This window comes from Oncorhynchus kisutch, linkage group LG14, assembly GCF_002021735.2.
Source record: "Oncorhynchus kisutch isolate 150728-3 linkage group LG14, Okis_V2, whole genome shotgun sequence".
Classification (NCBI taxonomy): domain Eukaryota; kingdom Metazoa; phylum Chordata; class Actinopteri; order Salmoniformes; family Salmonidae; genus Oncorhynchus; species Oncorhynchus kisutch.
This window is the reverse complement of record NC_034187.2, coordinates 48,999,606-49,016,547: the sequence shown is the minus strand read 5'-3', so window position 1 is coordinate 49,016,547 and position 16,942 is coordinate 48,999,606. Positions and strand designations below refer to the sequence as shown.

Here is a 16,942-nt window from a genome sequence, read left to right as displayed (position 1 = left end):
CAGGTCTCATCTCTGTATGATATTTTGTGTGAAAATTAACTCAAGATTACGGACTATGTCAAATGTGATATAGCGAAGCACCTGAATGAGCTGGGAGTACAGTTACTCAGGTACTTTCCAGAAACGGACGACACAAACAACTGGATTCGTTATCTCTTTCATGTCCTGCCTCCAGTCCATTTGCCCATATCTGAACAAGAGAGCCTCATTGAAATTGCAACAAGTGGTTCTGTGAAAATGTAATTTAATCAGAAGCCACTGCCAGATTTCCGGATAGGGCTGCGCTCAGAGTATTCTGCCTTGGCAAATCGGCCTGTTAAGACATTTATGCCATTTGCAACCACGTACCTTATGTGAGAGTGGATTCTCGGCCCTCACTAGCATGAAAACTAAATACAGGCACAGACTGTGTGGAAAATGACTCTCTCCCCAAATACAACCCAACATTGCAGAATTATGTGCACCCTTTCAGGCACACCCTTCATTACCCTGTGGTGAGTTATTCACACTTTTGTATAAACAAATAAGGTTTTATATCTAAGATGGTTAAAGAGCAAAATGATTGATTATTTGTGTCCTGGTCCTATAAGAGCTCTTTGTCACTTCCCATAAGCTGGGTTGTGACAAACTCACATTTATTAAAAATAAGAATATCGTATAGTGTGTGGGGCAGGCTTTCAATGATGTCAAAAATCAACATTTAAGAGTGCGCTGACCCTGGTGCTGGAGGGGGTACGCAGCTGGAGGTTGAATGTTTGAAGGGATACTGGACTATAAAAAGTTTGGGAACCACTGATTTAGAAGATACTGTTGGACAAACAACATGCTGATTTTTGTCTAAACCATCACTGGCATTATCAGGCTGTATACCTAATTAAATTTGCTCTGACTCAGTTCATTTAATTAGCTAGCGATTCACATTAGCGGCTAACAATATTTGGCCCAACTTGCTAAGAAAATACAAACTAGCTGTTTGCAGATGTAAGAAACAAACTAATGGTGTAATTATAGACCGTTAGTGGATCTACATTAAGAAGCAAAGTGAAAACGGCATTGTTGTCATTGCATGTGGTGCATTGACCATGCAGACTGAAAGCAAGTGTCTAGTGGTTAAGGATCAACGGTGCGCTCCTTGGGTAATGGGGCAGGGCTAGGTCTGTTTGGAGGGAGAGAACACAGAGAGGGGTGACTCAAGTAACGAAGTAAACTATAAAAATGGACATTGCGCACAGCATGTCATTTTAACGAACCAATCATGCAAATACCATTTATAGAAGGTAAAGTAAAAACCCAAACCGGCCCCTGCATCATATCGTACCGGTATATCGTAAAATGCAGTATACCGCCCAGCCCTACTGCGCCCTCTTCTTACTTTTCCCTCCCTCTCTGTCAAACCTCATTGTCTTGCACTTTCGCTATCTATACCTCTTATACTTACCCATATCCACTTCGTCCTCTCTCCCAAGCTATTGTGATGGTGCCCACTCGTGAGCTGGCCCTGCAGGTGAGCCAGATCAGTATCCAGATCAGCAAGCACCTGGGCGGAGTGAAAGTCATGGCCACCACGGGTGGTACCAACCTGCGAGATGACATCATGCGCCTGGACGAGACTGGTAAAGACCCAACAGCATCACATTGTCACTTCATACCAAGAGTGGTGTCTTGCGACGTACACAGTTGAAGTCGGATGTTTACATACACTTTGGTCATTAAAACTAGTTTTTCAACCACTCCACACATTTTTTGTTAACAAACTATAGTTGTGGCAAGTCGGTTAGGACATCTACTTCGTGCATGACACGTAATCTTTCCAACAATTGTTTATAGACAGATTATTTCACTTATAATTCACTGTATTACAATTCCAGTGGGTCACAATTCAGAATTCAAACAACAGAAATCTCGTAATTAAAATTCCTCAAACATACAAGTATTATACACCATTTTAAAGATAAACTTGTTGTTAATCCCACCACAGTGTCTGATTTCAAAAAGGCTTTAAGATGAAAGCATACCATGCGATTGTTAGGTCAGCACCTAGTCACAGAAAAACTGCCATTTTTCCAGCCAAAGAGAGGAGTCACAAAAAGCAGAAATAGAGAGAGAATTAATTACCTTTGATCTTCATCAGATGACACTCATAGGACTTCATGTTACACAATACATGTATGCTTTGTTTGAAAATTTTATCTTTATATCCAAAAATCTCAGTTTACATTGGCGTGTTTTTTGCAGAGAGCAACATCAATTTACAGAAATACTCAAAAATTTTGATATAAATACAAGTGTTATACATGGAATTAAAGATATACTTCTCCTTAATGCAACCGCTGTGTCAGATTTCAATAAAGCTTTACGGAAAAAGCACACCATGCAATAATCTGAGTACAGCGCTCAAAGACCCAACTATATATATATATATATATATATATATATATATACATACATTTGTTTTTTTTACCTTTATTTAATTAGGCAAGTCAGTTCAGAACAAATTCTTATTTTCAATGACAGCCTAGGAACAGTGGGTTTATACCTTGTCAGCTCGGGGGTTTGAACTTGCAACCTTCCGGTTACTAGTCCAACACTCTAACCATTAGGCTACACCACTAAGCAACATCAAGACATCAGTCAGGAAGTTAAAGCTTGGTTGCAAATGGGTCTTCCAAATGGACAATGACCCCAAGCATGCATCCAAAGTTTTGAAAAATGGCTTAAGGACCACAGTCAGGGTTTTGGAGTGGCCATCACAAATCCCTGGCCTCATCCTGTAGAAAGTTTGTGGGCAGAAATGAAAAAGCGTGTGCAAGCAAGAAGGCCTTCAAACCTGACGAAGTTACACCAGCTCTGTCAGGGGGAATGGGCCAAAATTCCAATTTATTGTGGGAAGCTTGTGGAAGGCTACCCAAAATGTTTGACCCAAGTTAACCAATTTAAAGGCAATGATACCAAATACTAATTGAGTGTATGTAAACTTCTGACCCACTGGGAATGTGATGAAAGAAATAAAAGCTGAAATAAATCATTCTCTCTCCTATTATTCTGACATTTCACATTCTTAAATAAAGTGATGATCCTAACTGACTTAAGACAGGTCATATTTACTAGGATTAAATGTCAGGAATTGTGAAACTGCGTTTTAAATGGTTTTTGTCTATGTAAACCTCCGACTTCAACTGTATTCAGATCCCTTTACTTTTTCAACATTCTGTTACGTTAGACTTATTCTAAAATCGATGAAATCAAACATTTTCCTCAGCAATTTACACAATACCCCATAATGAGAGAACTAAAAACAGGTTTTTAGGAATGTTTGCAAATTTATTCCATATACACTGCTCAAAAAAATAAAGGGAACACTTAAACAACACAATGTAACTCCAAGTCAATCACACTTCTGTGAAATCAAACTGTCCACTTAGGAAGCAACACTGATTGACAATACATTTCACATGCTGTTGTGCAAATGGAATAGACAACAGGTGGAAATTATAGGCATTTAGCAAGACCCCCCCCAATAAAGGAGTGGTTCTGCAGGTGGGGACCACAGACCACTTCTCAGTTCCTATGCTTCCTGGCTGGTGTTTTTGGTCACTTTTGAATGCTGGCTGTGCTTTCACTCTAGTGGTAGCATGAGACGGAGTCTACAACCCACACAAAGTGGCTCAGGTAGTGCAGCTCATCCAGGATGGCACATCAATGCGAGATGTGGCAAGAAGGTTTGCTCTGTCTGTCAGCGTAGTGTCCAGAGCATGGAGGTGCTACCAGGAGACAGGCCAGTACATCAGGAGACGTGGAGGAGGCCGTAGGAGGGCAACAACCCAGCAGCAGGACTGTGACCTCTGCCTTTGTGCAAGGAGGAGCACTGCCAGAGCCCTGCAAAATGACCTCCGGCAGGCCACAAATGTGCATGTGTCTGCTCAAACGGTCAGAAACAGACTCCATGAGGGTGGTATGAGGGCCCGACATCCACAGGTGGGGGTTGTGCTTACAGCCCAACACCGTGCAGAATGTTTGGCATTTGCCAGAGAACACCAAGATTGGCAAATTCGCCAATGGCGCCCTGTGCTCTTCACAGATGAAAGCAGGTTCACACTGAGCACATGTGACAGTCTGGAGACGCCGTGGAGAACATTCTGCTGCCTGCAACATCCTCCAGCATGACCGGTTTGGCGGTGGGTCAGTCATGGTGTGGGCTGGCATTTCTTTGGGGGGCCGCACAGCCCTCCATGTGCTCGCCAGAGGTAGCCTGACTGCCATTAGGTACCGAGATAAGATCCTCAGACACCTTGTGAGACCATATGCTGGTGCGGTTGGCCCTGGGTTCCTCCTAATGCAAGACAATGTTAGACCTCATGTGGCTGGAGTGTGTCAGCAGTTCCTGCAAGAGGAAGGCATTGATGCTATGGACTGGCCCGCCCGTTCCCCAGACCTGAATCCAATTGTGTACATCTGGGACATCATGTCTCTCTCCATCCACCAACGCACCACAGACTGTCCAGGAGTTGGCGGATGCTTTTGTCCAGGTCATGGAGGAGATCCTTCAGGAGACCATCCGCCACCTCATCAGGAGCATGCCCAGGCGTTCTAGGGAGGTCATACAGGCACGTGGAGGCCACACACACTACTGATCCTCATTTTGACTTGTTTTAAGGACATTACATCAATGCTGGATCAGCCTGTAGTGTGGTTTTCCACTTTAATTTTGAGTGTGACTCCAAATCCAGACCTCCATGGGTTGATAAATTTGATTTCCATTTATCATTTTTGTGTGATTTTGTTGTCAGCACATTCAACTATGTAAATAAAAAAGTTTTTAAAACGAATATTTCATTCATTCAGATCTAGGATGTGTTATTTTAGTGTTCCCTTTATTTTTTTGAGCAGTGTAAAAAAATAAATACCCTTTTTACTTAAGAATTCAGACCCTTTCCCATGAGACTCAAAATGTAAGCTCAGGTGCATCCTGTTAACATGTATCATTCTTGATGTTTCTACAACTTGATTGGAGTCCACCTGTGGTAAATTCAATTGATAGTACATGATTTGGAAAGGCACACACCTGTCTATGTAAGGTCCCACAGATGAGGGTGCATGTCAGAGCAATAGCCAAGCCAAGAGGTCGAAGGAATTGCAAAACCACAGTGGCCTCCATTCTTAAATGGAAGAAGTTTGTAACCACCAATACTCTTTCTAGAGCTGACCACCCGGCCAAACTGAGCAAGCGGGGGAGAAGAGCCTTTGTCAGTGTGGTGACCAAGTACTCAAACTCACTCTGACAGAGCTCTAGAGTTCCTCTGTGGAGATAGTAGAACCTTCCAGAAGGACAACCATCTCTGCAGCACTCCACCAATTAGGCCTTTGTGGTAGTGGCCAAATGGTAGCCACTCCTCAGTAGAAGGCACATGACAGCCCACTTGGAGTTTGCCAAATCAAATCAAATCAAATGTAGTTATATAGCCCTTCGTACATCAGCTGATATCTCAAAGTGCTGTACAGAAACCCAGCCTAAAACCCCAAACAGCAAGCAATGCAGGTGTAGAAGCACGGTGGCTAGGAAAAACTCCCTAGAAAGGCCAAAACCTAGGAAGAAACCTAGAGAGGAACCAGGCCATGTGGGGTGGCCAGTCCTCTTCTGGCTGTGCCGGGTGGAGATTATAACAGAACATGGCCAAGATGTTCAAGTGTTCATAAATGACCAGCATGGTCGAATAATAATAAGGCAGAACAGTTGAAACTGGAGCAGCAGCACGGCCAGGTGGACTGGGGACAGCAAGGAGTCATCATTTCAGGTAGTCCTGGGGCATGGTCCTAGGGCTCAGGTCCTCCGAGAGAGAGAAAGAAAGGGAGAAGGAGAGAATTAGAGAACGTACACTTAGATTCACACAGGACACCGAATAGGACAGGAGAAGTACTCCAGATATAACAAACTGACCCTAACCCCCCAACACAAACTACTGCAGCATAAATACTGGAGGCTGAGACGGGAGGGGTCAGGAGACACTGTGGCCCCATCCGAGGACACCCTCGGACAGGGCCAAACAGGAAGGATATAACCCCACCCACTTTGCCAAAGCACAGCCTCCACACCACTAGAGGGATATCTCTAACCACCAACTTACCATCCTGAGACAAGGCTGAGTATAGCCCACAAAGATCTCCGCCATGGCACAACCCAAGGGGGGGGCGCCAACCCAGACAGGATGACCACATCAGTGAATCAACCCACTCAGGTGACGCACCCCTTCCAGGGACGGCATGAGAGAGCCCCAGTAAGCCAGTGACTCAGCCCCTGTAATAGGGTTAGAGGCAGGGGAACCGGCCAGGCAGAGACAGCAAGGGCGGTTCGTTGCTCCAGAGCCTTTCCGTTCACCTTCCCACTCCTGGGCCAGACTACACTCAATCATATGACCCACTGAAGAGATGAGTCTTCAGTAAAGACTTAAAGGTTGAGACCCGAGTTTGCGTCTCTGACATGGGTAGGCAGACCGTTCCATAAAAATTGAGCTCCATAGGAGAAAGCCCTGCCTCCAGCTGTTTGCTTAGAAATTCTAGGGACAATTAGGAGGCCTGTGTCTTGTGACCGTAGCATACGTGTAGGTATGTACGGCAGGACCAAATCAGAGAGATAGGTAGGAGCACGCCCATGTAATGCTTTGTAGGTTAGCAGTAAAACCTTGAAATCAGCCCTTGCTTTGACAGGAAGCCAGTGTAGAGAGGCTAGCACTGGAGTAATATGATCACATTTTTTGGTTCTAGTCAGGATTCTAGCAGCCGTTTTTAGCACCAACTGAAGTTTATTTAGTGCTTTATCCGGGTAGCCGGAAAGTAGAGCATTGCAGTAGTCTAACCTAGAAGTGACAAAAGCATGGATTAATTTTTCTGCATCATTTTTGGACAAAGTTTCTGATTTTTGGAATGTTACGTAGATGGAAAAAAGCTGTCCTTGAAATGGTCTTTATGTTCTTCAAAAGAGAGATCAGGGTCCAGAGTAATGCCGAGGTCCTTCAGTTTTATTTGAGACGACTGTACAACCATTAAGATTAATTGTCAGATTCAACAGAAGATCTCTTTGTTTCTTGGGACCTAGAACAAGCATCTCTGTTTTGTGCGAGTTTAAAAGTAGAAAGTTTGCAGCCATCCACTTCCTTATGTCTGAAACACATGCTTCTAGCAAGGGAAATTTTGGGGCTTCACCATGTTTCATTGAAATGTACATCTGTGTGTCATCCGCATAGCAGTGAAAGTTAACATTATGTTTTCGAATAACATCCCCAAGAGGTAAAATATATAGTGAAAACAATAGTGGTCCTAAAACGGAACCTTGAGGAACACCGAAATGTACAGTTGATTTGTCAGAGGATAAACCATTCACAGAGACAAACTGATATCTTTCCGACAGATAAGATTTAAACCAGGCCAGAACTTGTCCGTGTAGACCAATTTGGGTTTCCAATCTCTCCAAATGAATGTGGTGATCGATGGTATCAAAAGCAGCACTAAGGTCTAGGAGCACGAGGACAGATGCAGAGCCTCGGTCCGATGCCATTAAAAGGTAATTTACCACCTTCACAAGTGCAGTCTAGGTGCTATGGTGGGGTCTAAAACCAGACTGAAGTATTTCGTATAAATTGTTTGTCTTCAGGAAGGCAGTGAGTTGCTGCACAACAGCCTTTTCTAAAGATTTTGAGAGGAATGGAAGATTCGATATAGGCCGATAGTTTTTAATATTTTCTGGGTCAAGGTTTGGCTTTTTCAAGAGAGGCTTTATTACTGCCACTTTTAGTGAGTTTAGTACACATCCGGTGGATGGAGAGCCATTTATTATGTTCAACATAGGAGGGCCAAGCACAGGAAGCAGCTCTTTCAGTAGTTTAGTTGGAATAGGGTCCAGTATGCAGCTTGAAGGTTTAGAGGCCATGATTATTTTCATCATTGTGTCAAGAGATATAGTACTAAAACACTTGATCCTAGGTCCTGGCAGAGTTGTGCAGACTCAGGACAACTGAACTTTGAAGGAATACGCAGATTTAAAGAGGAGTCTGTAATTTGCTTCTAATAATCATAATCTTTTCCTCAAAGAAGTTCATGAATTTAACACTGCTAAAGTGAAAGTCATCCTCTCTTGGGGAATGCTGCTTTTTAGTTAGCTTTGCGACAGTATCAAAAAGGAATTTTGGATTGTTCTTATTTTCCTCAAATAAAATAGGATGATCGAGCAGCAGTAAGGGCTCTTCGGTACTGCACGGTACTGTCTTTCCAAGCTAGTCGGAAGACTTCCAGTTTGGTGTGGCGCCATTTCCATTCCAATTTTCTGGAAGCTTGCTTCAGAGCTCGGGTATTTTCTGTGTACCAGGGAGCTAGTTTCTTATGAGAAATGTTTTTAGGGGTGCAACTGCATCTAGGGTATTGTGAAAGGTTAAATTGAGTTCCTCAGTTAGGTGGTTAACTGATTTTTGTCCTCTGGCGTCCTTGGGTAGACAGAGGGAATCTGGAAGGACATCAAGGAATCTTTGTGTTGTCTGTGAATTTATAGCACGACTTTTGATGTTCCTTGGTTGGGGTCTGAGCAGATTATTTGTTGCAATTGCAAACGTAATCAAATGGTGGTCCGATAGTCCAGGATTATGAGGAAAAACATTAAGATCCACAACATTTATTCCATGGGACAAAACACTGTGACAGTGAGTGGGTCCAGAGACATGTTGGACAAAACCCACTGAGTCGATGATGGCTCCGAAAGCCTTTTGGAGTGGGTCTGTGGACTTTTCCATGTGAATATTAAAGTCACCAAAGATTAGAATATTATCTGCTATGACTACAAGGTCTGATAGGAATTCAGGGAACTCAGTGAGGAACGCTGTATATGGCCCAGGAGGCCTGTAAACAGTAGCTATAAAAAGTGATTGAGTAGGCTGCATAGATTTCATGACTAGAAGCTCAAAAGACGAAAACTTCTTCTTTTTTTTTGTAAATTGAAATTTGCTATCGTAAATGTTAGGAACACCTCCGCCTTTGCAGGATGCACGGGGATATGGTCACTAGTGTAGCCAGGAGGTGAGGCCTCATTTAACACAGTAAATTCATCAGGCTTAAGCCATGTTTCAGTCAGGCCAATCACATCAAGATTATGATCAGTGATTAGTTCATTGACTATAATTGCCTTTGAAGTAAGGGATCTAATATTTAAGTAGCCCTATTTTGAGATGTGAGGTATCATGATCTCTTTCAATAATGACAGTGAGATCCTAGTGAGATTGCTAAGGCGAACACCGCCATATTTAGTTTTGCCCAACCTAGGTCGAGGCACAGACACGGTCTCAATGGTGATAGCTGAGCTGACTACACTGACTGTGCTAGTGGCAGACTCCACTATGCTGGCAGGCTGGCTAACAGCCTGCTGCCTGGCCTGCACCCTTTTCACCCTTTTTTAATTTCATTGTGGAGCTAGAGGAGTTAGAGCCCTGTCTATGTTGGTAGATAAGATGATAGCACCCCTCCAGCTAGGATGGAGTCCGTCACTCCTCAGCAGGTCAGGCTTGGTCCAGTTTGTGGGTGAGTCCCAGAAAGAGGGCCAATTATCTACAAATTCTATCTTTTGGGAGGAGCAGAAAACAGTTTCAACCAGCGATTGAGTTGTGAGACTCTGCTGTAGAGCTCATCACTCCCCCTAACTGGGAGGGGGCCAGAGACAATTACTCGATGCCGACACATGCCAAAGGGTACCCAAAGGACTCTGACCATGAGACACAAGATTCTCTGGTCTGATAAAACCAAGATTGAACTCTTTGGCCTGAATGCCAAGTGTCACGTCTGGAGGAAACCTGGCGCCATCCTTATGATGAAGCATGGTGGTGGAAGCATGATACTGTGGGTATGTTTTTCATTGACAGGGACTGTGAGACTAGTCAGGATGAAGGGAAAGATGAACAGAGCAAAGTAAAGAGATCCTTGATGAAAACCAGCTCCCTCCAGAGTGCTCAGGACCCCAGACTGGGACGAAGGTTCACCTTCCAACAGGACAATGACCCTAAGCACACTGCCAAGACAATGCAGGAGTGGCTTCGGGACAAGTCTCAATGTCCTTGAGTGGCCCAGCCAGAGCCCGGACTTGAACCTCATTGAACATCTCTGGAGAGACCTGAAAATAGCTGTGCAGCTAGGCTCCCCATCTAGCCTGACAGCTTGAGTGGATCTGCAGAGAAGAATGGGAGAAGCTCCAAATACAGTTGTACAATATACAGTGGGGTTTGAAATAGACACCCTTGATAAACATGAGCAATAATGACTGGAAAATTGAATAATTGAATTACTGAGCCAATATTGTCTGCTCAATTCTTTAATAATAATAAAAATAAAAATAAATCTCAAATGTTTTACGAGTTTGTTAACACCATTGGAAGGTATCTTAAACCATTTCTCCATACAGTGTATTTTATCATTCATCTGCACTTATGGACTGCCCTCCACAGGTTTCTAATGCGTTTAAAATCCAGAGACTGAGATGGCCTTTGCAAAATGTGGATTTTTGTGGCCAACTGGCCATTTCTTTGTGTGCTTGGGGTTATTGTCTTGCTGGAAGATCGACTTGCAATCAAGTGTCAGCCTCCTGGCAGAGGCAACTGGGTTTTTGGCTAAAATGTTCTGGTACGGGGTAAAGTTCATGATGCCATTGACCTTAACAAGGGCCCCAGTACCAGTTGAAGCAAAACATCAAAGATCCACCACAATATTTTAGTGTGTCTGGGATTATTTTCTGCTAATGCGTTCTCATTTCGATGCCTCTGGTGTGAGTGGCCAAAGAGCTCTATTTTCATGACGTCTGACAATAGCACCGGTTCTAATTCAAGTGCCAATGTCATTTAGCAAACTCCAGATGTTTATTTGTTGTATGACATCAAAATAGAGCTCTTTGGCCACACCAGTGGTGGGTTTGGCATTGACATGAGTGCATGTGCAGAGAAGAATCCAATACGTACTGTAAATGGTGGTGTGGGGGGGGGATCTTTGATGTAATGTGGCTATTTTTCTTCCACTGGTCCTGGGGCCCTTAAGGTCAACCGCATCATCAACCTTATCCAGTACCCAGGACATTTATCAAAAACCTGGTTGCCTCTGCCCAGGAGGCTGACACTTGAACGCAATCTTCCAGCAAGACTGTAACCACAAGCACACATCAAAATTCACAAAGAATTTGTCAATTGGCCATAATCAACATTTTGCAATGGCCATTTCTCTCTGGCCCTGAAACACATCTGTAGTTTAAATTTAAAAGGGCAAGTCTGTAAGCTCAGCCAAAGGATATCAACGATCTGGAAGGATTCTGTATGGAGGAATGGTCTAAGAACGCTTGTAGAACATTTTAGAAAAAGGCTCAGTGCCGTTATCCTTGCAGGGTATTGTATTGCAAACGTGTGTCAATCATTTTGACCCCCTACCTTTTTTGAGAATAAAGTTATTTGTTAATTACTACTAATTGTTAAACAAAATCTCCCTGAGCAATTGTATAATATAATTTCCCGATTTATGTTTTGCGCATTAGATATAGTGCTGTATTTGAATTATTTGTCATTTTTGCTAGTCTTTATCAAGGATGTCAATTATGGACCCCACTGTACACTACAAGCAAGTCACACAATCTCAAAGCTGTACACTTGCACATCTGTAATGGTGGTGTTTCTGATATTTATTTATTTTTCACTCTTAGTGCATGTGGTCATAGCCACACCTGGCAGGATCTTGGACTTGATAAAGAAGGGCGTGGCCAAAGTGGATAGAGTTCAGATGATGGTGATGGATGAGGTGAGTGTGTGAATACTTGTGGCACTTGAGTCAATCAACCACTCACTATACTCAGCTACTCTAGATGACTCCAGAGAATCAGTCCATGAGCTATTTTGTTACAAGCCACTCAATATTCTTCATCAGGGCCCATCAAATCTGTTCTGGTGTATCTATCTACCAAAGAGGTTCAAAGGGCTACATGTAATATTTTCCCCTGCAACCAGCACTGTATGTCAATTACATACTAGTAGTAGCAAATTAATTTATACTTTTTAGAACGCTGCTAATGCTCCTCTTAATAATAATGTAATATCTTCCTCACAGGCGGACAAGCTGCTGTCTCAGGACTTTGTGGTGCTCATCGAGGATATCATCAGCTTCCTGGGCAAGGGCCGTCAGATCCTGCTGTACTCTGCCACCTTCCCCATCAGCGTGCAGAAGTTCATGGTGAGTAGTGCCACATGGCGCTGAGCCACAAGTTGGCAGCCATGTGGTCTCACCAACAGGCCAGTCTGTTTTGCTTTTCCATAATGATACGATATACAGTGCATTTGGAAAGTATTCAGACCCCTTTACCCTTGCCTTATTCAGACCCCTTGACCCTTGCCTTATTCCAAAATTAATGAAAAAATATACATTTATACACACACTACCCCATAATGACAAAGCAAAAGCAGTTTTTTTTATATTTCTGCAAATTTATTACAAAAAGCAAAAAAAAACATACCTTATGTAAATAAGTATTCAGACCCTTTGTTGTGAGACTCGAAATTAAGCTCTGCATCCTGTTTCCATTGCTCATCCTTGAGATGTTTCTACAACTTGATTGGAGTCCACCGGTGCTAAATTCAATTGATCGGACATGATTTGGAAAGGCACACACCTTTCAATATAAGGTTCCACAGTTGACATTGCATATCAGAGCAAAAACCAAGGAATGAGGTGGAAGGAATTGTCCGTAGACCTAGGGATTGTGTCAAGGCACAGATTTGGGGAAGGGTACCAAAAAATGTCTGCAGCATTGAAGGTCCCCAAGAGCACAGTGGCCTCCATCATTCTTAACCTCTTGAAACTACTATTTTCATTTTTGGAAAAATAACGTTCCCAAAGTAAACGGGCTATTTTTCAGGACCAGATAATAGAATATGATATAATTGACAGCTTAGGATAGAAAACACTCTAAAGTTTCCAAAACTATAAAAATATTGTCTGTGAGTATAACAGAACTGATATTGCAGGTGAAAGCCTGAGAAAAATCCAATCAGGAAGTGACTCTTATTTAGAAACCTCTGCATTCCTATGCGTCCCTATTGAGCAGTGAAAGGGATATCAAACCAGATTCATTTTTCTATGGCTTCCCTAATGTGTCTAGTGTCACAAGACATAGTTTCAGGCTTTTATTTTGAAAAATGAGCGTGAGCGAAAACATTGCGTCAGTGGTCACCTGGTGGCTCTCAGAGTGATATGTGCGTAATAGACAAATGCAGCCATTGTTTCTCTCGCTCCTACTAAGAAGCCAACTGACCCGGTTGATATATTATCGAATAGATATTTGAAAAACATCTTGAGGATTGATTATAAAAAACGTTTGCCATGTTTCTGTCGATATTATGGATCTAATTTGGAATATTTTTATCATGACCGCAATTTCCGGTCGATTTCTCAGCCAAACGTGAAGAACAAACGGAGCTATTTCGGCTACAAAAATAATCTTTATGGAAAAAAGGAACATTTGCTATCTAACTGGGAGTTTCGTGAGTGAAAACATGCAAAGCTCATCAAAGGTAAACTATTTAATTTGATTGCTTTTCTGATTTTCGTGACCAAGCTGCCTGCTGCTAGCTAGGCATAATGCTATGCTAGGCTATCGATAAACTTACACAAATGCTTGTCTTGCTTTGGCTGTAAAGCATCATTTCAAAATCTGAGATGACAGGGTGATTAACAAAAAAGGCTAAGCTGTGTTTCAATATATTTCACTTGTGATTTCATGAATATGAATATTTTCTAGTAATATGTTTTGTCTGTTGCGTTATGCTAATTAGTGTCAGTTGATGACAATTCTCCCGGATCCGGGAGCGGTAGTTCCAAGAGGTTGAATGGAAGATTTTTGGACTCTTCATAGAGCTGTCCACCCAGCCAAACTGAGCAATCTGGGGAGAAGTGCCTTGGTCAGGGAGGTGACCAAGAACCCAATGCTCACTCTGACAGAGTTCTAGAGTTCCTCTGTGGAGATGGGAGAACCTTTCAGAAGGATAACCATCTCTGCAGCACTCCAACAAGAATGGCATTTTATGGTAGAGTGCCCAGACAGAAGCTACTCCTCAGTAAAAGGCACATGACAGCCCGCTTGGAGTTTGCCAAAAGGCACCTAAAGGACTCTCAAACCATGAGAAACAAGATTCTCTGGTCTGATGAAACCAAGATTGAACTCTTTGGCCTGAATGCCAAGTGTCACATCTGGAAGAAACATGGCATCCTCCCTATGGTGAAGCATGGTAGTGGCAGAGTCATGCTGTGGATGTTTTTCAGTGGCAGGGACTGTGAGACTAGTCAGGATCAAGGGAAAGATGATCCGAGCAAAGTCCAGAGCAATCTTTGATGGAAACCTGCTCCAGAGCGCTCAGGACCTGTCTGTGGCAATGGTTCACCTTCCAACAGGACAACGACCCTAAGCACACAACCAAGACAACTCCGGAGTGGCTTCGGGACAAGTCTTTGAGTGGACCAGCCATAGCCCGGAATTGAACACGATCGAACACCTCTGGAGAGACTTAAAAATAGTTGTGCAGCGTCCCTCCCATCCATCTGATTTTGAGAGGATCTGCAGAGAAGAATGGGAGAAACTCTCCAAATACAGGTGTGCCAAGCTTGTAGCGTCATAGCTAAGACAATTTGAGGCTGTAATTGCTTCCAAAGGTGCTTCAACAAAGCACTGAGTAAAAGGGTCTGAATACTAAGAATGTGATATTTCAGTTTTGTAAATTTGAATACATTTCAGAATACAGCTGTACCATAACAAAATGTGGAATAAGTCCAGTTGTCTGAATACTTTCCAAATGCACTGTAAAGTCGTGGCCAAAATTTTCACAAAGTCTGCTACCTCAGCAATTTGCATATACTCCATAATGTTATGAAGTGATCAGATGAATTGCAATTAATTCCAAAGTCCCTATTTGCCATTCAAATGGACTGAATCCCCCAAAAACATTTCCACTGCATTTCAGCCCTGCCACAGAAGGACCAGCTGACATCATGTCAGTGTTTCTCTCTTTAACACAGGTGTGAGTGTTGACGAGGACTGGAAGGCTTGAGATCACTCTGTCATGCTGATTGAGTTCGAACAACAGACTGGAAGCTTCAAAAGGAGGGTGGTGCTTGGAATCATTGTTCTTCCTCTGTCAACCATGGTTACCTGCAAGGAAACACGTGCTGTCATTGCTTTGCCCAAAACGGGCTTCACAGGCAAGGATATTGCTGCCAGTAAGATTGCACCTAAATCAACCATTTATCGGATCATCAAGAACTTCAAGGAGAGCGGGTCAATTGTTGTGAAGAAGGCTTCAGGGCGCCCAAGGAAGTCCAGCAAGCGCCAGGACCGTCTCCTAAAGTTGATTCAGCTGCGGGATCGGGGCACCACCAGTACAGAGCTTGCTCAGGAATGGCAGCAGGCAGGTGTGGTGCATCTGCACGCACAGTGAGGGACGACTTTTGGAGGATGTCCTGGTGTCAAGAAGGGCAGCAAAAAAGCCACTTCTCTCCAGGAGAAACATCAGGGACAGACTGATATTCTGCTAAATGTACAGGGATTGGACTGCTGAGGTAAAGTCATTTTCTGATGAATCCCATTTCCGATTGTTTGGGGCATCCGGACAAAAGCTTGTCCGGAGAAGACAAGGTGCAGCCGCAGAGTTTGGACCACATGTTCAGTCTGACTGATCATAGCCTTATTATCCACTGACAGCCCACTAACAAGCCAGGAAGCAAAGTCTGCACACACTATATATGGCAGGCATAGTTGGAGAGTATCCTGGTGTTGACAGTCAGTTGTCTGAGTCTGCACAGGAGGTACAGTTGGTGTTGGTGTTTTTATTTTTATTGATGTTCTGCATTAAAGTGTGTGCTGTCCATGTTTGTTCCCTTGTACTTAACTCAATCTCTACACCACCCATGACTAGGTGGCTCATTGATTTCCGGAGGAAGGCAGACCCAATGTGCAGTTATTTTATTTTGAGTCTGAGGTAGTTATTGCACTAGTCATGAACCATGTTTACTTCTGTTTGGAAATGCAGTGTGTCATCGGTGAGGTCGACACGCTGTCATCTTCATATTTCACTGCCAAGCAGTCCCCTTCGGAGCCTCTTAGATCATTGGTAGGGCTGTGGCAGTCACAATTTCGTCAGCCAGTGATTGTCAAGTAAATAACTGTCGGTCTCACAGTAATTGACAGTTCATTAACATAACATTTAGCATCTTCTGGCTTTCACATAGCCTACAAGCTACTAATGCAGACGTTTGGAACATCTACTTTAAAAAAATGTCTAAATCCATGTTATATAGCCTACACCTTAACAATATGCATTACCTTATATTAAATTTTCAATACCTTGCTTCTTTAGACAAGTCTAAAATAAATAAGATATGAAGAAAATGTAGTCTATTTCAGAAGAACAGAATAGCGTACTCTTGAGTTGTCCTGATGTGGCTATGGGCTACATTTAGCAGACAAGATTTGCTTAGAATTCCGGGGCATTATTTTATAGTATGAAGAATACAATTGAACAAAGCTGAATAAAATGTGAAGGATATTTTCTTCACAAACGATTTGAGGGAGACTTTCATGCGGCTATTCTGTGTTGAGCGGTTAACAAAGAAATAGGTATTCCTATATGCTTAATTTAAAGTTATTAATGTAACTTTAGTAGTTCTACAAATGTTGGGCTCTGTTTGGATGTTTAATACATTGTAAGGCTGCAATGATGCGACTAATGATATGAAAAAAGTAGCTTGAAAGGCATGAATTCTGCATTGTTTTTTCACAATTTAACAAGTACTTGATAATGCCCAGAATTTCATGGCGGGATCCCCTTCATGTGGCTGTAATGCACCCTAAAAGAAACCATGCCGTCTATGGCCGGTGGCCATTGTGCCCTTCTCC

The 16,942-nt window shown here is 42.9% G+C and overlaps 1 protein-coding gene across 3 annotated transcripts in view; it reads left to right on the top strand.

The window, feature by feature from the left end:
• LOC109903782 (probable ATP-dependent RNA helicase ddx6) overlaps positions 1-16,942 on the top strand; it is a 52,307-nt gene that overhangs the window by 12,490 nt on the left and 22,875 nt on the right. For all 3 annotated transcript variants that reach the window (XM_020500719.2, XM_020500718.2, XM_020500721.2), the window contains exons 6-8: positions 1,467-1,613; positions 11,708-11,802; positions 12,109-12,231. In XM_020500719.2, coding sequence (XP_020356308.1) covers positions 1,467-1,613; positions 11,708-11,802; positions 12,109-12,231 — 365 coding nt within the window. The remainder of the gene's footprint in view (positions 1-1,466; positions 1,614-11,707; positions 11,803-12,108; positions 12,232-16,942) is intronic.